Source organism: Oncorhynchus gorbuscha, unplaced genomic scaffold (assembly GCF_021184085.1).
Source record: "Oncorhynchus gorbuscha isolate QuinsamMale2020 ecotype Even-year unplaced genomic scaffold, OgorEven_v1.0 Un_scaffold_564, whole genome shotgun sequence".
NCBI lineage: Eukaryota > Metazoa > Chordata > Actinopteri > Salmoniformes > Salmonidae > Oncorhynchus > Oncorhynchus gorbuscha.
This window is the reverse complement of record NW_025745395.1, coordinates 297,415-324,614: the sequence shown is the minus strand read 5'-3', so window position 1 is coordinate 324,614 and position 27,200 is coordinate 297,415. Positions and strand designations below refer to the sequence as shown.

The window sequence follows — 27,200 nt, the reverse complement described above, 5'->3', positions numbered from 1 at the left end:
AGTCGCTCTGGATAAGAGCGTCTGCTAAATGACTTAAATGTAAATATGTTGTAGATATGTGGTAGTAGAGTAGGGGCCTGAGGCACACACTTAATAATATGTTGTAGATATGTGTAGATAGTAGAGTAGGGGCCTGAGGGCACACACTTAATGTGTTGTAGATATGTGGTAGTAGAGTAGAGGCCTGAGGACAAACTTAATATGTTGTAGATATGTGGTAGTAGAGTAGGGGCCTGAGGGAACACACTTAATATGTTGTAGATATGTGGTAGTAGAGTAGGGGCCTGAGGACACATGTTGTAATGTGTTGTAGATATGTGGTAGTAGAGTAGGGGCCTAGGGGTCTGAGGACACACTTAATGTGTTGTAGATATGTGGTAGTAGAGTAGGGGCCTGAGGACACACTTAATATGTTGTAGATATGTGGTAGTAGAGTAGGGGCCTGAGGACACACTTAATGTGTTGTGAAATCTGTTATGAAGGTTTTGTAATGTTTTTAAAATGTTTAACTGCCTTAGTTTAGCTGGACACCAGGAAGAGTAGGGGCCTGAGGACACACACTTAATGTGTTGTAGATATGCCTTAGTTTAGCTGGACACCAGGAAGAGTAGGGGCCTGAGGACACACACTTAATGTGTTGTAGATATGCCTTAGTTTAGCTGGACCCCAGGAAGAGTAGGGGCCTGAGGGAACACACTTAATGTGTTGTAGATATGCCTTAGTTTAGGGAGGAATCCATCATAAATACAAACACAAAGACTTGCGCCACTTACTTACTTAAATAATCGTTGACACTTTGCAATAATGTTACTGGAATTAAAGTCCTACATGTTTTATTACCCAATTAAATTAAACACGGTCCACTCCTAACAATTTGTAAGACTCTTTTTTTGTACATAAAAAAATGGACAGAGACCAGTCTGGAAATCAATCAGCAGCGTTTATTCTCCAGAACTGAACATGAAACATTATACAACGGGTTATAAACTGAAAATGACGTCATTAGTCTTCGTTCCGTCTCTTCTCCACACCGGTACAAAGGCTGTATAGTTCTCAAGCCTTCCCACATCCGTCTCCCACCAATTTAGATCATTTATGACCGAGCCAAGGTCTGCCTGTGTAGATCAGCATTCTAGCCAGTCTGACGATAAGTTCATTCATTTCTACCAGTCATTGTTCTAATTCTTGATTATATTTACACACATTATATTCAGTACTGGGATTAAAAGAAACTGCACACATATACAGTAACATAATAGTATTCCGATTAGTACATATACAGTAACATAATAGTATTCTGATTAGTACATATACAGTAACATAATAGTATTCTGATTAGTACATATACAGTAACATAATAGTATTCTGATTGGTCAGTCCTGATTGAAATGTAGACAGAATTAGTATTCTGATTAGTACATATACAGTAACATAATAGTATTCTGATTAGTCAGTCCTGATTGAAATGTATACAGAATTAGTATTCTGATTGGTACATATACTGATTGAAATTGGTCAGTCCTGAAAATGTATACAGAATTAGTATTCTGATTAGTACATATACAGTAACATAATAGTATTCTGATTAGTCAGTCCTGATTGAAATGTATACAGAATTAGTATTCTGATTAGTACATACAGTAACATAATAGATTGAAATTCAGAATTAGTATTTGATTGGTCAGTCCTGATTGAAATGTAGACAGAATTAGTCATTATTGATTTTAACAAAAATCCCTTAACAAATAGAAAATCATATGATGAACAACAGAGACAGGTTTATACTTATCAAATCAATCAAAGCTCATCAAAACCAAATAGACAATTTTAAATATTTAATCTGATATTTAGACACGATCATGTCTCTAAATGAAACAACAACAAAAGTAAAAACTTTTTTTCTGGTTTCATACAATTTGATTTCACGTGGCATGAAACAAGAACACAAATGATCAGTCAGAAACACAAGTCAGAACACAGCCTCTCTATTCTCTCATGTGATTTCAGGTCCTCTAACTGGGAAAATGTCTTTCCACACTGAGAGCAGTGGTATGTCTTCTCCTCCTGTGTATGTATTCTTTCATGCTTATTCAGCTGCCTTAACCAATTAAATCTTTTTCCACACTGGGAGCAGTGGTAGGTCTTATCCCCTCCTGTGTGTTTCCTGTCATGCATAATCAGGGCTTCTAACTGGGTAAACAACTTTCCACACGAGGAACATTGGTACTTTTCCTTTTTGTATGTGTGTATATGCTCATGGAATTTCAGAGTTCTTAACCTCAGAAAACTCTTTCCACAATGAGAACATGTGTTAGACTTCTCTCCAGAGTGCATTTGCATGTGATCTTTGAGGTCCCTTAACTGCCTAAAACTCATTCCACACTGGGAACAGTGGTAAGGCTTTTCTCCTGTGTGTATTCTCTCGTGTCTTTTCAGCTGTTGCGATCCTCTAAAACACTTTCCACAGTAGGAACAGTGGTAAGGCTTCTCACCTGTGTGTATTCTCTCATGCATTTTCAAGGTGTTTAACTCTGAAAAAGCAATTCCACATTTGGAGCAGTGATAAGGCTTCTCTCCAGAGTGTATTCGCTTATGACTTTTCAGACTCCCTAACTGAGTAAAACTCTTTCCACACTGGGAACAGTGGTGGCGCTTTTCTCCTGTATGTATTCTCTTATGATCTTTCAGGTCCCTTGACTGGTTAAAACTCTTTCCACACTGGGAGCAGTGGTATGGCTTTTCTCCGGGATGTATTCTCTTGTGCTTTTTCAGGGACCCTATCTCGGTAAAACTCTTTCCACACTGGGAGCAGTGGTAAGGTTTATCACCTGTGTGTGTCCTCTCATGTCTTTTCAGGTTCCCTAACTGGGTAAAACTCTTTGCACACTGGGAGCAGTGGTATGGTCTTGTTGGTTTGGACATTTCTTCCTCTGGTTCCTCAGAGTCTGGTCTTTCTCCTGCCAAAAAGAAACAAAGTGTTTATTTAATCATAGAGACATGAATGAAACTTCACATGATTCCACATATTTATTCCACATATTTAATCCAAATCAGATCCATTTTACAGTGTGGCTTTAGAGGAATACAGAGAGATTCTGGTAACTAGCATTAGTGCAATGACTGGAAGTCTACAGGTACAGTAGCATATGCTAAGGTACCTGTATTCCCAATCTGGCCCTCATACCATCACGGTCACCTAATCATCACCAATCTACAATTGGCACATTCATCCCCCATCCTCTCCCCTGAAACTATTCCCAATTGCGTTGGTTTAAATGAGAATGTGTTCTCAGTCAACTTACCTGGTAAAATAAGGGCTAAATGAAATAAGGGCTAAATAAAATAAGGGTTAAATAAAATAAGGGCTAAATAAAATAAGGGTTAAATAAAATAGGGGTTAAATAAAATAACGGCTAAATAAAATAATGGTTAAATAAAAGAGGGAAAAAGACATCCAGTCATTTAACTAACACTAGTTATTATTGGCTCACAAAACAACCTCTTCAGTTCCTTCCTGCTGCACACAGACACCATAACAATGGTATCCAGGACAACCAGAAAGAATCTCACGCTGTTCCGACATTAAAAAACAACACATTCAATGTAGAACTTCACTAGAATGTCCATACAGGGGAATTCCTCACTACGTGTCATCCTTCTACAGTAGAATGTCCATACAGGGGGATTCCTCACTACGTGTCATCCTTCTACAGTAGAATGTCCATACAGGGGGATTCCTCACTACGTGTCATCCTTCTACAGTAGAATGTCCATACAGGGGGATTCCTCACTATGTGTCATCCTTCTACAGTAGAATGTCCATACAGGGGGATTCCTCACTACGTGTCATCCTTCTACAGTAGAATGTCCATACAGGGGGATTCCTCACTATGTGTCATCCTTCTACAGTAGAATGTCCATACAGGGGGATTCCTCACTACGTGTCATCCTTCTACAGTAGAATGTCCATACAGGGGGATTCCTCACTACGTGTCATCCTTCTACAGTAGAATGTCCATACAGGGGGATTCCTCACTACGTGTCAGTAGAATGTCCATCCTTCTACAGTAGAATGTCCATACAGGGGGATTCCTCACTACGTGTCATCTATCTACAGTAGAATGTCCATACAGGGGGATTCCTCACTATGTGTCATCCTTCTACAGTACAATGTCCATACAGGGGGATTCCTCACTACGCGTCATCCAGTAAGCAGTAGCAGTACAGCAATTTAACACCACCAGTTAGTCCAGCAGTAAGGGTACATTACCTACAGCTATTTAACACCACCAGTTAGTCCTAGCAGTAAGGGTACATTACATACAGCTATTTAACACCACCAGTTAGTCCTAGCAGTAAGGGTACATTACATACAGCTATTTAACACCACCAGTTAGTCCTAGCAGTAGGGGTACATTACATTACATACAGCTATTTAACACCACCAGTTAGTCCTAGCAGTAAGGGTACATTACATACAGCTATTTAACACCACCAGTTAGTCCTAGCAGTAAGGGTACATTACATACAGCTATTTAACACCACCAGTTAGTCCTAGCAGTAAGGGTACATTACATTACATACAGCTATTTAACACCACCAGTTAGTCCAGCAGTAAGGGTACATTACATACAGCTATTTAACACCACCAGTTAGTCCTAGCAGTAAGGGTACATTACATTACATACAGCTATTTAACACCACCAGTTAGTCCTAGCAGTAAGGGTACATTACATTACATACAGCTATTTAACACCACCAGTTAGTCCAGCAGTAAGGGTACATTACATTACATACAGCTATTTAACACCACCAGTTAGTCCTAGCAGTAAGGGTACATTACATTACATACAGCTATTTAATACCACCAGTTAGTCCTAGCAGTAAGGGTACATTACATACAGCTATTTAATACCACCAGTTAGTCCTAGCAGTAAGGGTACATTACATTACATACAGCTATTTAACACCACCAGTTAGTCCTAGCAGTAAGGGTACATTACATACAGCTATTTAACACCACCAGTTAGTCCTAGCAGTAAGGGTACATTACATACAGCTATTTAATACCACCAGTTAGTCCTAGCAGTAAGGGTACATTACATTACATACAGCTATTTAACACCACCAGTTAGTCCTAGCAGTAAGGGTACATTACATACAGCTATTTAACACCACCAGTTAGTCCTAGCAGTAGGGTACATTACATACAGCTATTTAATACCACCAGTTAGTCCTAGCAGTAAGGGTACATTACATTACATACAGCTATTTAACACCACCAGGTAGTCCTAGTAGTAAGGGTACATTACATATAGCTATTTAATACCACCAGTTAGTCCTAGCAGTAAGTGTACATTACATACAGCTATTTAACACCACCAGTTAGTCCTAGCAGTAAGGGTACATTACATTACATACAGCTATTTAACACCACCAGTTAGTCCTAGTAGTAAGGGTACATTACATACAGCTATTTAACACCACCAGTTAGTCCTAGCAGTAAGGTACATTACATACAGCTATTTAACACCACCAGTTAGTCCTAGCAGTAAGGGTACATTACATTACATACAGCTATTTAACACCACCAGTTAGTCCTAGCAGTAAGGGTACATTACATTACATACAGCTATTTAACACCACCAGTTAGTCCTAGCAGTAAGGGTACATTACATACAGCTATTTAACACCACCAGTTAGTCCTAGCAGTAAGGGTACATTACATTACATACAGCTATTTAACACCACCAGTTAGTCCTAGCAGTAAGGGTACATTACATACAGCTATTTAACACCACCAGTTAGTCCTAGCAGTAAGGGTACATTACATACAGCTATTTAATACCACCAGTTAGTCCTAGCAGTAAGGGTACATTACATTACATACAGCTATTTAACACCACCAGTTAGTCCTGGCAGTAAGGGTACATTACATTACATACAGCTATTTAACACCACCAGTTAGTCCTAGCAGTAAGACCACATTACATACAGCTATTTAACACCACCAGTTAGTCCTAGCAGTAAGGGTACATTACATACAGCTATTTAACACCACCAGTTAGTCCAGCAGTAAGGGTACATTACATACAGCTATTTAACACCACCAGTTAGTCTAGCAGTAAGGGTACATTACATTACATACAGCTATTTAACACCACCAGTTAGTCCTAGCAGTAAGGGTACATTACATTACATACAGCTATTTAACACCACCAGTTAGTCCTGCAGTAAGGGTACATTACATTACATACAGCTATTTAACACCACCAGTTAGTCCTAGCAGTAAGGGTACATTACATACAGCTATTTAACACCACCAGTTAGTCCTAGCAGTAAGGGTACATTACATACAACTATTTAACACCACCAGTTAGTCCTAGCAGTAAGGGTACATTACTGTTAATGAAGCAATACAGATCACATTGAGAGTAATATATCTGTAGATCAGCTGTTAATGAAGCAATACAGGCCAACTTGAAGGGTCTTGAGTTTAGCTTGTATGTTCTACAGTCTTGTAAAGATAGGGGGGATGACTGGGACAGACAATGTAACATCCATAATGTTTTAAGTCTAAGTTTTTGTAAAACAAGCACCTTACATTGGATCATCTTGAAACTCTCTCTAAAGCTAACTTTCATCAAGGTTTTATATGGACTATTGGTTTCTCTCTTTTCATTGGCAGAATCATCAGATACCGGTGGGGTTTTATATGTCCTGGTAACCATAAAGAGGGGACACAAACACATACCATTATGGTCTATTGGTTTCTGCTCTGTTTCATATGCTAGACCAGAATGCTAGACCAGACCAAGCTGTATGCTAGACCAGACCAAGCTGTATGCTAGACCAGACCAAGCTGTATGCTAGACCAGATATTCTGTATAACATCCATATAGACCAAACCCTGTACCAGTTCTGGAGAGACTCTTCCTCGTCAGCATCAGGATGTTAAGGCTCCCAGAGGATCCACCATAGTCATGTCTGTCTCCTGTTGTCAAACAGATGGTAAACATATGATCTACTATTGCAATCAGTCTTACAAGAGGCATGAATATATCTAAACAGGGCCCAAATGTCCACTTTCATCATGATGCACTTTAATTTACTATGCAAATGAATGCATTTTTGCTGGCACCAATATTGAATTTTAAAAGCCTGTTATATTAGATGAGGTGCACTTTAATGTAGACCACATGGAGAATTAAATACATCTCATTTAAAAGTCCCATTAGCAGGGGCAGAACGACCGAGTTTCACCTTGTCCGCGCAGGGATTTGAGTTGCAACGCTCTAACCACTAGGCTACCTGCCACCCCGATATGTGACACTGACAGATTGCCTCTTCAACAATTCCTACAGTACTGAACAACATATTCAAGTGTAGAACTTCAGTATAATGCCCCTTAAAACCACACATTTGTTCAACAACTGCAGTTTGTGTCCCTATTTTTAAGACGATACTCACTGGTGTTAACAGGATCTTCAGTCTCCTCCTCATCCTCCTCTTTAATTGAGATAGCCTCCTCTTCCTCTTTTACTCCAAAAGGTTCTTTCTCTTCTTTCACTGTAATATCCACCTCTTCTAATGTGACAGTCTCCTCTTCTTCATTTTTTATTCTTAAAGCTTCTTCCTCTTCTTCTTTTACGATGATGTTCAGCCCTAGAGCTTCTTTCTCCGAATAGCTTAGTGAGCACATGGTCGCGATGTTAGCAAGCTAGATAGTTAGCATTAGCGTTTAGCCTAGTGCAGTAACGTTAACAATTGAACAAATTAGCCAATTTCATTTACCAAGCAAATAACTTCTTTTTTTTTTCAACTAGTCAATACGTAAAACAGAATGATGTTTAGAAACACTGACATTAATATAAACAAGACTGGTTTAATGTGCGCTACCGAAGTGGTTGAATCAGTAGTGTTTTACTGCCGTTGAAGCTTTCCGTCCACTAGATTATACGTCACGCAAGAAACATCACCTGAAATCCTTCCATCGCCATCTGCTGACTGGAGTGGGTAACGCAGATTGGTAAAATCTCCATTCCATAATTTATTCTGGCGAACAATGTCATAAGAAGTAATTTAAAAACAACCAGATGTTGTGTTCTCTTTTACTTCATACAGCTAATACTTTCCTCCAGGGCGGACCTTCCCATTAGGCAACAAATTGTCGATGGCCACATAAAAAAAAAAAAAAAATAGGGCCAAGACACATGGCTAACAACACATAATTGGGGTGGCTGGTAGCCTCGTGGTTAGAGCATTGGCCTAGTAACCGAATCCCTGAGCTGACAAGGTAAAAATGTGTCATTCTGCCCCTGAACAGGCAGTTAACCCACTGTTCCTAGGCTGTCAATGAAAAGAATAGTTTATGCTTAACTGACTTGCCTAGTTAAAGGTAAAGTAATTCTGCCCAAAAACAATGAAAACGTCTCTCTCTCTTTAGGTGAGTGTTGGTGCCCACTTTGTAAAAGGCAACATGGACAGATAGGACTCTACCTGTGTCGAGCACATGCCCCTTTACCCTTCCTGTCTCTAAAGTGCCTCTCTATTGGTCCAGCGTCGTTCGTGGTTAGGGAAGGTTTGGCCCAGTGTGGTTAGGGGAGGGTTTGGCCCAGCGTGGTTAGCGGAGGGTTTGGCCCAGCGTGGTTAGGGAGGGTTTGGCCCAGCGTGGTTAGGGGAGGGTTTGGCCCAGTGTGGTTAGGGGAGGGTTTGGTCCAGCGTGGTTAGGGGAGGGTTTGGCCCAGCGTGGTTAGGGGAGGGTTTGGCCGGCACGTCCTTGTCCCATCGCGCTCTAGTAACTCCTTGTGGCGGGTCGGGCCAATGCACGCTGACTTCTGTCGCCAGCTGTACGCGTTTCCTCCGACACATTGGGAGAGCTGGCTTCCGGGTTAAGCGAGCAGTTTGTCAAGAAGCAGTGTGGCTTGGCGGGGTCGTGTTTCGGAGGACGCAAGACTATCGACCTTAACCTCTTCTGAGTCCATATGGGAGTGGCAGCGTTGGGACAAGACTGTAACTACCAATTGTAGAGAAAAAGGGGCCTTTGTAGCAAAAGATCAGTGTTGTTAAACTCTGGATGTCTTGATGTCATTGTATGTTTTTAAACTGTGGGCGTCAGTGGGCGTGGCCTGAAATATTTATTTATACTTTTTTATGTAACATTTATTTAACTAGGGAAGTCAGTTAAGAACAAATTCTTATTTACAATGACAGCCTACTGGGAAACAGTGGGTTAACTGCCTTGTTCAGGGGAAAAACAAGTCGCCTGGATTGACTTGAGATGGTGCCTGTTTTAGTGGTTCCATTCTCCATCAGTAGAACAGCTATCCACTAGGGTGAAGATCTCAGGTCTTTCCTTGATTTCCCAGCATCCTCTCTTTCAATCTCCTCTGGTCATATAGGAGGATAAGATAATCTCAGATCTCCTCCAATGAGTTTTGGAGGGGGGGAGGACACAAGGAATCAAGAAAAGACTTTAGGGTGGTAGGTAGTCTAGTGTTGGGCCAGTAACTGAAAGGTCGATGGTTTGAATCCCCCAGCCGACTAGCTGATAAATCTATCAATGTGCTCCTTGAGCAAGGAACTTAACCCCCAATTGCTCCTGTAAGTCGCCCTGGATAAGAGCGTCTGCTTAATGACTCAAATGTACACATTTCACCAGAACAAGTAATCAGTTTCATAGTCCTTTATCTTGATGAATAGTTACACATTTACTCAATAAAAAACAAATAAAAGATGTTTCAAAGTTCAAAGAATCAATTCTCTGTTAAGTTAAATTTTGAAATGTCCAAATTATAAGATTTTTTGAGCGAATAGTTTGTATCCAATCAAAGTTTATAATCAAAACAAAATAGAAAATGCATTTGATCAAATGTGAACATGCCTCAAGATGAAAAATAGAAAAACACATTTAGGCCTATTTGTGAGTATGATTTTATATACAGTGCCTTGCGAAAGTATTCGGCCCCCTTGAACTTTGCGACCTTTTGCCACATTTCAGGCTTTAAACATAAAGATATAAAACTGTATTTTTTGTGAAGAATCAACAACAAGTGGGACACAATCATGAAGTGGAACGACATTTATTGGATATTTCAAACTTTTTAACAAATCAAAAACTGAAAAATTCAGCCCCTTAAATTAATACTTTGTAGCGCCACCTTTTGCTGCGATTACAGCTGTAAGTCGCTTGGGGTATGTCTCTATCAGTTTTGCACATCAGGAGACTGAAATGTTTTCCCATTTCTCCTTGCAAAACAGCTCGAGCTCAGTGAGGTTGGAAGGAGAGCATTTGTGAACAGCAGTTTTCAATTCTTTCCACAGATTCTCGATTGGATTCAGGTCTGGACTTTGACTTGGCCATTCTAACACCTGGATATGTTTATTTTTGAACCATTCCATTGTAGATTTTGCTTTATGTTTTGGATCATTGTCTTGTTGGAAGACAAATCTCCGTCCCAGTCTCAGGTCTTTTGCAGACTCCATCAGGGTTTCTTCCAGAATGGTCCTGTATTTGGCTCCATCCATCTTCCCATCAATTTTAACCATCTTCTCTGTCACTGCTGAAGAAAAGCAGGCCCAAACCATGATGCTGCCACCACCATGTTTGACAGTGGGGATGGTGTGTTCAGGGTGATGAGCTGTGTTGCTTTTACGCCAAACATAACATTACTATTAGAATGAAAGGCTGGGCATCTGGTGAAGGTCAACAACATGATATATTACTTTTAGAATGAAAGGCTGGGCATCTGGTGAAGGTCAACAACACGATATATTACTATTAGAATGAAAGGCTGGGCATCTGGTGAAGGTCAACAACATGATATATTACTATTAGAATGAAAGGCTGGGCATCTGGTGAAGGTCAACAACATGATATATTACTATTAGAATGAAAGGCTGGACATCTGGTGAAGGTCAACAACATGATATATTACTATTAGAATGAAACGCTGGGCATCTGGTGAAGGTCAACAACATGATATATTACTATTAGAATGAAAGGCTGGGCATCTGGTGAAGGTCAACAACACGATATATTACTATTAGAATGAAAGGCTGGGCATCTGGTGAAGGTCAACAACATGATATATTACTATTAGAATGAAAGGCTGGGCATCTGGTGAAGGTCAACAACATGATATATTACTATTAGAATGAAACGCTGGGCATCTGGTGAAGGTCAACAACATGATATATTACTATTAGAATGAAAGGCTGGGCATCTGGTGAAGGTCAACAACATGATATATTACTATTAGAATGAAAGGCATCTGGTGAAGGTCAACAACATGATATATTACTATTAGAATGAAAGGCTGGGCATCTGGTGAAGGTCAACAACATGATATATTACTATTAGAATGAAACGCTGGGCATCTGGTGAAGGTCAACAACATGATATATTACTATTAGAATGAAACATGATATATTACTATTAGAATGAAAGGCTGGGCATCTGGTGAAGGTCAACAACATGATATATTACTATTAGAATGAAAGGCTGGGCATCTGGTGAAGGTCAACAACATGATATATTACTATTAGAATGAAAGGCATCTGGTGAAGGTCAACAACATGATATATTACTATTAGAATGAAAGGCATCTGGTGAAGGTCAACAACATGATATATTACTATTAGAATGAAAGGCTGGGCATCTGGTGAAGATCAACAACATATGATATATTACTATTAGAATGAAAGGCATCTGGTGAAGGTCAACAACATGATATATTACTATTAGAATGAAAGGCATCTGGTGAAGGTCAACAACATGATATATTACTATTAGAATGAAAGGCTGGGCATCTGGTGAAGGTCAACAACATGATATATTACTATTAGAATGAAAGGCTGGGCATCTGGTGAAGGTCAACAACATGATATATTACTATTAGAATGAAAGGCAGGGCATCTGGTGAAGGTCAACAACATGATATATTACTATTAGAATGAAAGGCTGGGCATCTGGTGAAGGTCAACAACATGATATATTACTATTAGAATGAAAGGCATCTGGTGAAGGTCAACAACATGATATATTACTATTAGAATGAAAGGCATCTGGTGAAGGTCAACAACATGATATATTACTATTAGAATGAAAGGCTGGGCATCTGGTGAAGGTCAACAACATGATATATTACTATTAGAATGAAAGGCATCTGGTGAAGGTCAACAACATGATATATTACTACTAGAATGAAAGGCAGGGCATCTGGTGAAGGTCAACAACATGATATATTACTATTAGAATGAAAGGCTGGGCATCTGGTGAAGGTCAACAACATGATATATTACTATTAGAATGAAAGGCTGGGCATCTGGTGAAGGTCAACAACATGATATATTACTATTAGAATGAAAGGCTGGGCATCTGGTGAAGGTCAACAACATGATATATTACTATTAGAATGAAAGGCTGGGCATCTGGTGAAGGTCAACAACATGATATATTACTATTAGAATGAAAGGCTGGGCATCTGGTGAAGGTCAACAACATGATATATTACTATTAGAATGAAAGGCTGGGCATCTGGTGAAGGTCAACAACATGATATATTACTATTAGAATGAAAGGCTGGGCATCTGGTGAAGGTCAACAACATGATATATTACTATTAGAATGAAAGGCATCTGGTGAAGGTCAACAACATGATATATTACTATTAGAATGAAAGGCTGGGCATCTGGTGAAGGTCAACAACATGATATATTACTATTAGAATGAAAGGCTGGGCATCTGGTGAAGGTCAACAACATGATATATTACTATTAGAATGAAAGGCTGGGCATCTGGTGAAGGTCAACAACATGATATATTACTATTAGAATGAAAGGCTGGGCATCTGGTGAAGGTCAACAACATGATATATTACTATTAGAATGAAAGGCTGGGCATCTGGTGAAGGTCAACAACATGATATATTACTATTAGAATGAAAGGCTGGGCATCTGGTGAAGGTCAACAACATGATATATTACTATTAGAATGAAAGGCTGGGCATCTGGTGAAGGTCAACAACATGATATATTACTATTAGAATGAAAGGCTGGGCATCTGGTGAAGGTCAACAACATGATATATTACTATTAGAATGAAAGGCTGGGCATCTGGTGAAGGTCAACAACATGATATATTACTATTAGAATGAAAGGCTGGGCATCTGGTGAAGGTCAACAACATGATATATTACTATTAGAATGAAAGGCTGGGCATCTGGTGAAGGTCAACAACATGATATATTACTATTAGAATGAAAGGCTGGGCATCTGGTGAAGGTCAACAACATGATATATTACTATTAGAATGAAAGGCATCTGGTGAAGGTCAACAACATGATATATTACTACTAGAATGAAAGGCAGGGCATCTGGTGAAGGTCAACAACATGATATATTACTATTAGAATGAAAGGCATCTGGTGAAGGTCAACACCATGATATAGTACTATTAGAATGAAAGGCTGGGCATCTGGTGAAGGTCAACAACATGATATATTACTATTAGAATGAAAGGCTGGGCATCTGGTGAAGGTCAACAACATGATATATTACTATTAGAATGAAAGGCTGGGCATCTGGTGAAGGTCAACAACATGATATATTACTATTAGAATGAAAGGCTGGGCATCTGGTGAAGGTCAACAACATGATATATTACTATTAGAATGAAAGGCTGGGCATCTGGTGAAGGTCAACAACATGATATATTACTATTAGAATGAAACGCTGGGCATCAGGTGAAGGTCAACAACACGATATATTACTATTAGAATGAAAGGCTGGGCATCTGGTGAAGGTCAACAACATGATATATTACTATTAGAATGAAAGGCATCTGGTGAAGGTCAACAACATGATATATTACTATTAGAATGAAAGGCTGGGCATCTGGTGAAGGTCAACAACATGATATATTACTATTAGAATGAAAGGCATCTGGTGAAGGTCAACAACATGATATATTACTATTAGAATGAAAGGCATCTGGTGAAGGTCAACAACATGATATATTACTATTAGAATGAAAGGCTGGGCATCTGGTGAAGGTCAACAACATGATATATTACTATTAGAATGAAAGGCTGGGCATCTGGTGAAGGTCAACAACATGATATATTACTATTAGAATGAAAGGCTGGGCATCTGGTGAAGGTCAACAACATGATATATTACTATTAGAATGAAAGGCTGGGCATCTGGTGAAGGTCAACAACATGATATATTACTATTAGAATGAAAGGCTTGTATGGAAACTAACTGTGTTTCTCTGTCCAATAGAATAATTAGTCTGTCCAATAGAATAACCCCTCCTGTTATTATGTAAAAACCTGTTTTTCGCTTTGTCATCATGGGGTATTGTGATGTCATTATGGGGTATTGTGTGTTAATTGATGAGCATTTTTATATATTTCCAATTACTGCAACTCGCTGTTGGCTAGGCTCCCTGCCTGTGCCATTAAACCCCTTCAACTCATCCAGAACGCCGCAGCCCGTCTGTTGTTCAACCTTCCCAAGTTCTCTCACGTCACCCCGCTCCTCCGTTCTCTCCACTGGCTTCCAGTTGAAGCTCGCATCCGCTACAAGACCATGGTGCTTGCCTACGGAGCTGTGAGGGGAACGGCACCTCAGTACCTCCAGGCTCTGATCAGGCCCTACACCCAAACAAGGGCACTGCGTTCATCCACCTCTGGCCTGCTCGCCTCCCTACCACTGAGGAAGTACAGCTCCCGCTCAGCCCAGTCAAAACTGTTCGCTGCTCTGGCCCCCCAATGGTGGAACAAACTCCCTCACGACGCCAGGACAGCGGAGTCAATCACCACCTTCCGGAGACACCTGAAACCCCACCTCTTTAAGGAATACCTAGGATAAGTAATCCCTCTCACCCCCCCCTTTAAGATTTAGATGCACTATTGTAAAGTGACTGTTCCACTCGATGTCATAAGGTGAATGCACCAATTTGTAAGTCGCTCTGGATAAGAGCGTCTGCTAAATGACTTAAATGTAAATATGTTGTAGATATGTGGTAGTAGAGTAGGGGCCTGAGGGCACACACTTAATATGTTGTAGATATGTGGTAGTAGAGTAGGGGCCTGAGGGCACACACTTAATGTGTTGTAGATATGTGGTAGTAGAGTAGAGGCCTGAGGACAAACTTAATATGTTGTAGATATGTGGTAGTAGAGTAGGGGCCTGAGGACACACTTAATGTGTTGTAGATATGTGGTAGTAGAGTAGAGGCCTGAGGACAAACTTAATGTGTTGTAGATATGTGGTAGTAGAGTAGAGGCCTGAGGACAAACTTAATGTGTTGTAGATATGTGGTAGTAGAGTAGAGGCCTGAGGGAACACACTTAATATATTGTAGATATGTGGTAGTAGAGTAGGGGCCTGAGGACACACACTTAATATGTTGTAGATATGTGGTAGTAGAGTAGGGGCCTGAGGACACACACTTAATATGTTGTAGATATGTGGTAGTAGAGTAGGGGCCTGAGGGAACACACTTAATATGTTGTAGATATGTGGTAGTAGAGTAGGGGCCTGAGGGAACACACTTAATATGTTGTAGATATGTGGTAGTAGAGTAGGGGCCTGAGGGAACACACTTAATATGTTGTAGATATGTGGTAGTAGAGTAGGGGCCTGAGGACACACACTTAATATGTTGTAGATATGTGGTAGTAGAGTAGGGGCCTGAGGACACACACTTAATATGTTGTAGATATGTGGTAGTAGAGTAGGGGCCTGAGGGAACACACTTAATGTGTTGTAGATATGTGGTAGTAGAGTAGAGGTCTGAGGGAACACACTTAATGTGTTGTAGATATGTGGTAGTAGAGTAGGGGTCTGAGGACACACTTAATGTGTTGTAGATATGTGGTAGTAGAGTAGGGGCCTGAGGACACACTTAATGTGTTGTAGATATGTGGTAGTAGAGTAGGGGTCTGAGGACACACTTAATGTGTTGTAGATATGTGGTAGTAGAGTAGGGGCCTGAGGACACACACTTAATATGTTGTAGATATGTGGTAGTAGAGTAGGGGTCTGAGGACACACACTTAATGTGTTGTAGATATGTGGTAGTAGAGTAGGGGTCTGAGGACACACTTAATGTGTTGTAGATATGTGGTAGTAGAGTAGGGGCCTGAGGACACACTTAATGTGTTGTAGATATGTGGTAGTAGAGTAGGGGTCTGAGGACACACTTAATGTGTTGTAGATATGTGGTAGTAGAGTAGGGGTCTGAGGACACACTTAATGTGTTGTAGATATGTGGTAGTAGAGTAGGGGTCTGAGGAACACACTTAATGTGTTGTAGATATGTGGTAGTAGAGTAGGGGTCTGAGGACACACTTAATGTGTTGTAGATATGTGGTAGTAGAGTAGGGGTCTGAGGACACACTTAATGTGTTGTAGATATGTGGTAGTAGAGTAGGGGTCTGAGGACACACTTAATGTGTTGTAGATATGTGGTAGTAGAGTAGGGGTCTGAGGACACACTTAATATGTTGTAGATATGTGGTAGTAGAGTAGGGGCCTGAGGACACACTTAATGTGTTGTAGATATGTGGTAGTAGAGTAGGGGTCTGAGGACACACTTAATATGTTGTAGATATGTGGTAGTAGAGTAGGGGTCTGAGGACACACTTAATGTGTTGTAGATATGTGGTAGTAGAGTAGGGGTCTGAGGACACACTTAATGTGTTGTAGATATGTGGTAGTAGAGTAGAGGCCTGAGGACACACTTAATGTGTTGTGAAATCTGTTATGAAGGTTTTGTAATGTTTTTAAAATGTTTAACTGCCTTAGTTTAGCTGGACACCAGGAAGAGTAGGGGCCTGAGGACACACACTTAATGTGTTGTAGATATGCCTTAGTTTAGCTGGACCCCAGGAAGAGTAGGGGCCTGAGGGAACACACTTAATGTGTTGTAGATATGCCTTAGTTTAGGGAGGAATCCATCATAAATACAAACACAAAGACTTGCGCCACTTACTTACTTAAATAATCGTTGACACTTTGCAATAATGTTACTGGAATTAAAGTCCTACATGTTTTATTACCCAATTAAATTAAACACGGTCCACTCCTAAGAATTTGTAAGACTCTTTTTTTGTACATAAAAAAATGGACAGAGACCAGTCTGGAAATCAATCAGCAGCGTTTATTCTCCAGAACTGAACATGAAACATTATACAACGGGTTATAAACTGAAAATGACGTCATTAGTCTTTGTTCCGTCTCTTCTCCACACCGGTACAAAGGCTGTATAGTTCTCAAGCCTTCCCACATCCATCTCCCACCAATTTAGATCATTTATGACCGAGCCAAGGTCTGCCTGTGTAGATCAGCATTCTAGCCAGTCTGACGATAAGTTCATTCATTTCTACCAGTCATTGTTCTAATTCTTGATTATATTTACACACATTATATTCAGTACTGGGATTAAAAGAAACTTCATACATATACAGTAACATAATAGTATTCTGATTAGTACATATACAGTAACATAATAGTATTCTGATTAGTACATATACAGTAACATAATAGTATTCTGATTGGTCAGTCCTGATTGAAATGTAGACAGAATTAGTATTCTGATTAGTCAGTCCTGATTGAAATGTAGACAGAATTAATATTCTGATTAGTACATATACAGTAACATAATAGTATTCTGATTAGTCAGTCTTGATTGAAATGTATACAGAATTAGTATTCTGATTAGTACATATACAGTAACATAATTAGTATTCTGATTAGTCAGTCCTTCTGTAGCTCAGTTGGTAGAGCATGGCGCTTGTAACGCCAGGGTAGTGGGTTCGATCCCCGGGACCACCCATACGTAGAATGTATGCACACATGACTGTACTTTGGATAAAAGCGTCTGCTAAATGGCATATATTATTATTATTACATAATTAGTATTCTGATTAGTCAGTCCTGATTGAAATGTATACAGAATTAGTATTCTGATTAGTCAGTCCTGATTGAAATGTATACAGAATTAGTATTCTGATTAGTCAGTCCTGATTGAAATGTATACAGAATTAGTATTCTGAGTAGTACATATACAGTAACATAATAGTATTCTGATTAGTCAGTCCTGATTGAAATGTAGACAGAATTAGTATTCTGAGTAGTACATATACAGTAACATAATAGTATTCTGATTGGTCAGTCCTATTGAAATGTAACAGAATTAGTATTCTGATTAGTACATATACAGTAACATAATAGTATTCTGATTAGTCAGTCCTGATTGAAATGTATACAGAATTAGTATTCTGATTAGTACATATACAGTAACATAATAGTATTCTGATTAGTACATATACAGTAACATAATAGTATTCTGATTAGTCAGTCCTGATTGAAATGTATACAGAATTAGTATTCTGATTAGTACATATACAGTAACATAATAGTATTCTGATTGGTCAGTCCTGATTGAAATGTAGACAGAATTAGTATTCTGATTGGTCAGTCCTGATTGAAATGTAGACAGAATTAGTATTCTGATTGGTCAGTCCTGATTGAAATGTAGACAGAATTAGTATTCTGATTAGTCAGTCCTGATTGAAATGTAGACAGAATTAGTATTCTGATTAGTACATATACAGTAACATAATAGTATTCTGATTGGTCAGTCCTGATTGAAATGTATACAGAATTAGTATTCTGATTGGTCAGTCCTGATTGAAATGTAGACAGAATTAGTCATTATTGATTTTAAAAAATCCCTTAACAAATAGAAAATCATATGATGAACAACAGAGGGTTTATACTTATCAAATCAATCAAAGCTCATCAAAACCAAATAGACAATTTTAAATATTTAATCTGATATTTAGACACGATCATGTCTCTAAATGAAACAACAACAAAAGTAAAAACTTTTTTTTCTGGTTTCATACAATTTGATTTCACGTGGCATGAAACAAGAACACAAATGATCAGTCAGAAACACAAGTCAGAACACAGCCTCTCTATTCTCTCATGTGATTTCAGGTCCTCTGACTGGGAAAATGTCTTTCCACACTGAGAGCAGTGGTATGTCTTCTCCTCCTGTGTATGTATTCTTTCATGCTTATTCAGCTGCCTTAACCAATTAAATCTTTTTCCACACTGGGAGCAGTGGTAGGTCTTATCCCCTCCTGTGTGTTTCCTGTCATGCATAATCAGGGCTTCTAACTGGGTAAACCACTTTCCACACGAGGAACATTGGTACTTTTCCTTTTTGTATGTGTGTATATGCTCATGGAATTTCAGAGTTCTTAAACTCAGAAAACTCTTTCCACAATGTGAACATGTGCTAGACTTCTCTCCAGAGTGCATTTGCATATGATCTTTGAGGTCCCTTAACTGCCTAAAACTCATTCCACACTGGGAACAGTGGTAAGGCTTTTCTCCTGTGTGTATTCTCTCGTGTAATTTCAGATATTCCGATCGTCTAAAACTCTTTCCACAGTAGGTACAGTGGTAAGGCTTCTCACCTGTGTGTATGCTCTCATGCCTTTTCAAGGTCTTTAACTCTGAAAAAGCAATTCCACATTTGGAGCAGTGATAAGGCTTCTCTCCAGAGTGTATTCGCTTATGACTTTTCAGACTCCCTAACTGAGTAAAACTCTTTCCACACTGGGAACAGTGGTGGCGCTTTTCTCCTGTATGTATTCTCTTATGATCTTTCAGGTCCCTTGACTGGTTAAAACTCTTTCCACACTGGGAGCAGTGGTATGGCTTTTCTCCTGGATGTATTCTCTTGTGCTTTTTCAGGGACCCCATCTCAGTAAAACTCTTTCCACACTGGGAGCAGTGGTAAGGTTTATCACCTGTGTGTGTCCTCTCGTGTCTTTTCATGGTCCCGAACTGGGTAAAACTCTTTGCACACTGGGAGCAGTGGTATGGTCTTGCTGGTTTGGACATTTCTTCCTCTGGTTCCTCAGAGTCTGGTCTTTCTCCTGCCAAAAACAAACAAAGTGTTTATTTAATCATAGAGACATGAATGAAACTTCCACATGATTCCACATATTTATTCCACATTTTTAATCCAAATCAGATCCATTTTACAGTGTGGCTTTAGAGGAATACAGAGAGATTCTGGTAACTAGCATTAGCTCAATGACTGGAAGTCTACAGGTACAGTAGCATATGCTAAGGTACCTGTATTCCCAATCTGGCCCTCATACCATCACGGTCACCTAATCATCCCCAGTCTACAATTGGCACATTCATCCCCCATCCTCTCCCCTGAAACTATTCCCCATTTCGTTGGTTTAAATGAGAATGTGTTCTCAGTCAACTTACCTGGTAAAATAATGGTTAAATGAAATAAGGGCTAAATAAAATAAGGGCTAAATGAAACAAGGGCTAAATAAAACAAGGGTTAAATAAAATAAGGGCTAAAGAAAATAAGGGCTAAAGAAAATAAGGGCTAAATAAAATAAGGGCTAAATAAAATAAGGGCTAAATAAAATAAGGGCTAAATAAAATAGGGGTTAAATAAAATAACGGCTAAATAAAATAATGGTTAAATAAAAGAAAGAGGGAAAAAGAAAGACATCCAGTCATTTCACTAACACTAGTTATTATTGGCTCACAAAACAACCTCTTCAGTTCCTTCCTGCTGCACACAGACACCATAACAATGGTATCCAGGACTGACAGAAAATCAGAATCTCACGGTGTTCCGACATTAAATAACAACACATTCAATGTAGAACTTCACTAGAATGTCCATACAGGGGGATTCCTCACTACGTGTCATCCTTCTACAGTAGAATGTCCATACAGGGGGATTCCTCACTACGTGTCATCCTTCTACAGTAGAATGTCCATACAGGGGGATTCCTCACTACGTGTCATCCATCTACAGTAGAATGTCCATACAGGGGGATTCCTCACTATGTGTCATCCTTCTACAGTAGAATGTCCATACAGGGGGATTCCTCACTACGTGTCATCCATCTACAGTAGAATGGATTCCTCACTACGTGTCATCCTTCTACAGTAGAATGGATTCCTCACTACGTGTCATCCTTCTACAGTAGAATGGATTCCTCACTACGTTTCATCCTTCTACAGTAGAATGGATTCCTCACTACGTGTCATCCTTCTACAGTAGAATGTCCATACAGGGGGATTCCTCACTACGTGTCATCCTTCTACAGTAGAATGTCCATACAGGGGGATTCCTCACTACGTGTCATCCATCTACAGTAGAATGGATTCCTCACTACGTGTCATCCTTCTACAGTAGAATGTCCATACAGGGGGATTCCTCACTACGTGTCATCCATCTACAGTAGAATGTCCATACAGGGGGATTCCTCACTACGTGTCATCCTTCTACAGTAGAATGTCCATACAGGGGGATTCCTCACTACGTGTCATCCTTCTACAGTAGAATGTCCATACAGGGGGATTCCTCACTACGTGTCATCCATCTACAGTAGAATGGTCGTGTCATCCTTCTACAGTAGAATGGATTCCTCACTACGTGTCATCCTTCTACAGTAGAATGGTACGTTTCATCCTTCTACAGTAGAATGGATTCCTCACTACGTGTCATCCTTCTACAGTAGAATGTCCATACAGGGGGATTCCTCACTACGTGTCATCCTTCTACAGTAGAATGTCCATACAGGGGGATTCCTCACTACGTGTCATCCATCTACAGTAGAATGGATTCCTCACTACGTGTCATCCTTCTACAGTAGAATGTCCATACAGGGGGATTCCTCACTACGTGTCATCCATCTACAGTAGAATGTCCATACAGGGGGATTCCTCACTACGTGTCATCCTTCTACAGTAGAATGTCCATACAGGGGGATTCCTCACTACGTGTCATCCTTCTACAGTAGAATGTCCATACAGGGGGATTCCTCACTACGTGTCATCCAATAAGCAGTAGCAGTACAGCTATTTAACACCACCAGTTAGTCCAGCAGTAAGGGTACATTACACAGAATCCTTTTTCAGTGTTATGATATTCATAACATCCATATCCACCAGTCTATCTTCCTGTCAACTATCAGAACTCTGCTGGTTGTCCTGGTAACAGATACCAGTCTATCTTCCTGTCAACTAACAGAACTCTGCTGGTTGTCCTGGTAACAGATACCAGTGGGCAGATCTATTGTATTTGTTCAAACTAAACTAAATCACTTACTTTGATGTGTCAAAACTGATCCTTTCTTCTTCTTCTCCTCTCGCAGTAAGGTGCTACCAGGAGAGGAATGACACGGGGACTGCGGGAGGGAGGAAGGGCTAGCGTTGTCCTGGTAACCATAAAGAGGGGACACAAACACACATCATTATGGATGCTGATGTCACTGTTGTCATAAACTGCTTTACAGAAATCCATCCCCAGAGAGACCAAGCTGTATGCTAGACCAGACCAAGCTGTATGCTAGACCAGACCAAGCTGTATGCTAGACCAGACCAAGCTGTATGCTAGACCAGACCAAGCTGTATGCTAGACCAGACCAAGCTGTATGCTAGACCAGACCAAGCTGTATGCTAGCTGTATGCTAGACCAGACCAAGCTGTATGCTAGACCAGACCAAGCTGTATGCTAGACCAGACCAAGCTGTATGCTAGACCAGACCAAGCTGTATGCTAGACCAGACCAAGCTGTATGCTAGACCAGACCAAGCTGTATGCTAGACCAGACCAAGCTGTACCATCTGGTGTTCTGATCTGGAGAGACTCTTCTCTGCCTCGTCAGCATCAGGATGTTGTTGAGGCTCCCCAGAGGATCCACCATAGTCATGTCTCTCTCCTGTGTGAACGAGAACATCAAACAGATAGTAAACATATGATCTACTATTGCAATCAGAGTCTTACAAGAGGCATGAATATATCTAAACAGGGCCCAAATGTCCACTTTCATCATGATGCACTTTAATTTACTATGCAAATGTAAAAGGGTCGTTCCACTAAATGGGTGCATTTTTCGTCCACTTCGATATTTTAAGTATGAATTACGCACCAATATTGAATTTTAAAAGCCTGTTATATTAGATGAGGTGCACTTTAATGTAGACCACATGGAGAATGCAATACATCTCATTTAAAAGTCCCATTAGCAGGGGCAGAACGACCGAGTTTCACCTTGTCCGCGCAGGGATTTGAGTTGCAACGCTCTAACCACTAGGCTACCTGCCACCCCGATATGTGACACTGACAGATTGCCTCTTCAACAATTCCTATAGTACTGAACAACATATTCAAGTGTAGAACTTCAGTATAATGCCCCTTAAAACCACACAATTGTTCAACAACTGCAGTTTGTGTCCCTATTTTTAAGACGATACTCACTGGTGTTAACAGGATCTTCAGTCTCCTCCTCATCCTCCTCTTTAATTGAGAAAGCCTCCTCTTCCTCTTTTACTCCAAAAGGTTCTTTCTCTTCTTTCACTGTAATATCCACCTCTTCTTCTTCTAATGTGACAGTCTCCTCTTCTTCATTTTTTATTCTTAAAGCTTCTTCCTCTTCTTCTTTTACGATGATGTTCAGCCCTAGAGCTTCTTTCTCCGAATAGCTTAGTGAGCACATGGTCGCGATGTTAGCAAGCTAGATAGTTAGCATTAGCGTTTAGCCTAGTGCAGTAACGTTAACAATTGAACAAATTAGCCAATTTAATTTAACAAGCAAATAACTATTTTTTTTCAACTAGTCAATACGTAAAACAGAATGATGTTTGAAAACACTGACATTAATATAAACAAGACTGGTTTAATGTGCGCTACCGAAGTGGTTGAATCAGTAGTGTTTTACTGCCGTTGAAGCTTTCCGTCCACTAGATTATACGTCACGCAAGAAACATCACCTGAAATCCTTCCATCGCCATCTGCTGACTGGAGTGGGTAACGCAGATTGGTAAAATCTCCATTCCATAATTTATTCTGGCGAACAATGTCATAAGAAGTAATTTAAAAACAACCAGATGTTGTGTTCTCTTTTACTTCATACAGCTAATACTTTCCTCCAGGGCGGACCTTCCCATTAGGCAACAAATTGTCGATGGCCACATAAAAAAAAAAAAAAATAGGGCCAAGACACATGGCTAACAACACATAATTGGGGTGGCTGGTAGCCTCGTGGTTAGAGCATTGGCCTAGTAACCGAATCCCTGAGCTGACAAGGTAAAAATGTGTCATTCTGCCCCTGAACAGGCAGTTAACCCACTGTTCCTAGGCTGTCAATGAAAATAATAGTTTATGCTTAACTGACTTGCCTAGTTAAAGGTAAAGTAATTCTGCCCAAAAACAATGAAAACGTCTCTCTCTCTTTAGGTGAGTGTTGGTGCCCACTTTGTAAAAGGCAACATGGACAGATAGGACTCTACCTGTGTCGAGCACATGCCCCTTTACCCTTCCTGTCTCTAAAGTGCCTCTCTATTGGTCCAGCGTCGTTCGTGGTTAGGGGAAGGTTTGGCCCAGTGTGGTTAGGGGAGGGTTTGGCCCAGCGTGGTTAGCGGAGGGTTTGGCCCAGCGTGGTTAGGGGAGGGTTTGGCCCAGCGTGGTTAGGGGAGGGTTTGGCCCAGTGTGGTTAGGGGAGGGTTTGGCCCAGCGTGGTTAGGGGAGGGTTTGGCCCAGCGTGGTTAGGGGAGGGTTTGGCCGGCACGTCCTTGTCCCATCGCGCTCTAGTAACTCCTTGTGGCGGGTCGGGCCAATGCACGCTGACTTCTGTCGCCAGCTGTACGCGTTTCCTCCGACACATTGGGAGAGCTGGCTTCCGGGTTAAGCGAGCAGTTTGTCAAGAAGCAGTGTGGCTTGGCGGGGTCGTGTTTCGGAGGAAGCAAGACTATCGACCTTAACCTCTTCTGAGTCCATATGGGAGTGGCAGCGTTGGGACAAGACTGTAACTACCAATTGTAGAGAAAAAGGGGCCTTTGTAGCAAAAGATCAGTGTTGTTAAACTCTGGATGTCTTGATGTCATTGTATGTTTTTAAACTGTGGGCGTCAGTGGGCGTGGCCTGAAATATTTATTTATACTTTTTTTTATGTAACATTTATTTAACTAGGGAAGTCAGTTAAGAACAAATTCTTATTTACAATGACAGCCTACTGGGAAACAGTGGGTTAACTGCCTTGTTCAGGGGAAAAACAAGTCGCCTGGATTGACTTGAGATGGTGCCTGTTTTAGTGGTTCCATTCTCCATCAGTAGAACAGCTATCCACTAGGGTGAAGATCTCAGGTCTTTCCTTGATTTCCCAGCATCCTCTCTTTCAATCTTCTCTGGTCATATAGGAGGAGAAGATAATAATCTCAGATCTCCTCCAATGAGTTTTGGAGGGGGGACACAAGGAATCAAGGAAAGACTTTAGGGTGGTAGGTAGTCTAGTGTTGGGCCTGTAACTGAAAGGTCGATGGTTTGAATCCCCCAGCCGACTAGCTGATAAATCTATCGATGTGCTCTTTGAGCAAGGAACTTAACCCCTAATTGCTCCTGTAAGTCGCCCTGGATAAGAGCGTCTGCTTAATGACTAAAATGTACACATTTCACCAGAACAAGTAATCAGTTTCATAGTCCTTTATCTTGATGAATAGTTACACATTTACTCAATAAAAAACAAATGAAAGATGTTTCAAAGTTCAAAGAATCAATTCTATGTTAAGTTACATTTTGTTACATTTTTAAGATACATTTTGAGCGAATAGTTTGTATCCGATCAAAGTTTATAATCAAAACAAAATAGAAAATGCAAATGTGAACATGCCTCAAGATGAAAACTAGAAAAACACATTTAGGCTTATTTGTGAGTATGATTTTATATACAGTGCCTTGCGAAAGTATTCGGCCCCCTTGAACTTTGCGACCTTTTGCCACATTTCAGGCTTTAAACATAAAGATATAAAACTGTATTTTTTTGTGAAGAATCAACAACAAGTGGGACACAATCATGAAGTGGAACGACATTTATTGGATATTTCAAACTTTTTAACAAATCAAAAACGGAAAAATTCAAGATATTTGTGAGTATGATTTTATAAACTGTATGATTTTATATATACAAATGAAATTTCATGGATTTCATTAGATTTCAACACATTCTCAGTCAAAGAACAAAGGTCAGAACACAGCCTCTCTTTTCTCTCATGTGATTTCAGGTCCTCTGAAAATTAGTGACATGAAGAGTGTATGTATTCTTTTATGCTCTTTCATTGGGGTAAAACTCTTTCCACACTGGGAGCAGAGGTGAGGCTACCCTCCTTTGTGTGTCACCACATGACTTTTCAGGCTCCTTAATTGGGTAAAACTCTTTCCACACTGGGAGCAGAGGTGAGGCTACCCTCCTTTGTGTGTCACCACATGACTTTTCAGGCTCCTTAATTGGGTAAAACTCTTTCCACACTGGGAGCAGAGGTGAGGCTACCCTCCTTTGTGTGTCACCACATGACTTTTCAGGCTCCTTAATTGGGTAAAACTCTTTCCACATTGGGAGCAGAGGTGAGGCTACCCTCCTTTGTGTGTCACCACATGACTTTTCAGGCTCCTTAATTGGGTAAAACTCTTTCCACACTGGGAGCAGAGGTGAGGCTACCCTCCTTTGTGTGTCACCACATGACTTTTCAGGCTCCTTAATTGGGTAAAACTCTTTCCACACTGGGAGCAGAGGTGAGGCTACCCTCCTTTGTGTGTCACCACATGACTTTTCAGGCTCCTTAATTGGGTAAAACTCTTTCCACATTGGGAGCAGAGGTGAGGCTACCCTCCTTTGTGTGTCACCACATGACTTTTCAGGCTCCTTAATTGGGTAAAACCCTTTCCACATTGGGAGCAGAGGTGAGGCTACCCTCCTTTGTGTGTCACCACATGACTTTTCAGGCTCCTTAATTGGGTAAAACTCTTTCCACACTGGGAGCAGAGGTGAGGCTACCCTCCTTTGTGTGTCACCACATGACTTTTCAGGCTCCTTAATTGGGTAAAACCCTTTCCACATTGGGAGCAGAGGTGAGGCTACCCTCCTTTGTGTGTCACCACATGACTTTTCAGGCTCCTTAATTGGGTAAAACTCTTTCCACACTGGGAGCAGAGGTGAGGCTACCCTCCTTTGTGTGTCACCACATGACTTTTCAGGCTCCTTAATTGGGTAAAACTCTTTCCACATTGGGAGCAATGGAAGGCTTTTCCCCTGTATGCATTCTCTCATGCATTTTCAGGCTCCCTGACTGGGTAAA

The 27,200-nt window shown here is 40.4% G+C and overlaps 2 protein-coding genes across 2 annotated transcripts; both read right to left on the bottom strand.

The window, feature by feature from the left end:
- Positions 1–1,907: 1,907 nt before the first annotated feature.
- Positions 1,908–2,951, bottom strand: LOC124018703 (zinc finger protein 239-like). Its single transcript, XM_046334056.1, has one exon. It carries the CDS (start codon positions 2,920–2,922, stop codon positions 1,957–1,959), a length of 966 nt encoding a protein of 321 aa, XP_046190012.1. The 5' UTR covers positions 2,923–2,951; the 3' UTR covers positions 1,908–1,956.
- Positions 2,952–18,829: 15,878 nt separating this feature from the next.
- On the bottom strand, positions 18,830–23,664 carry LOC124018702 (zinc finger protein 501-like). The gene is made up of 4 exons (XM_046334055.1): positions 23,332–23,664; positions 22,695–22,792; positions 22,181–22,289; positions 18,830–19,967 (listed from the first exon to the last, which is right to left on the bottom strand). Exons 1-4 carry the CDS (start codon positions 23,567–23,569, stop codon positions 18,967–18,969), a joined length of 1,446 nt encoding a protein of 481 aa, XP_046190011.1. The 5' UTR covers positions 23,570–23,664; the 3' UTR covers positions 18,830–18,966.
- Positions 23,665–27,200: the final 3,536 nt, after the last annotated feature.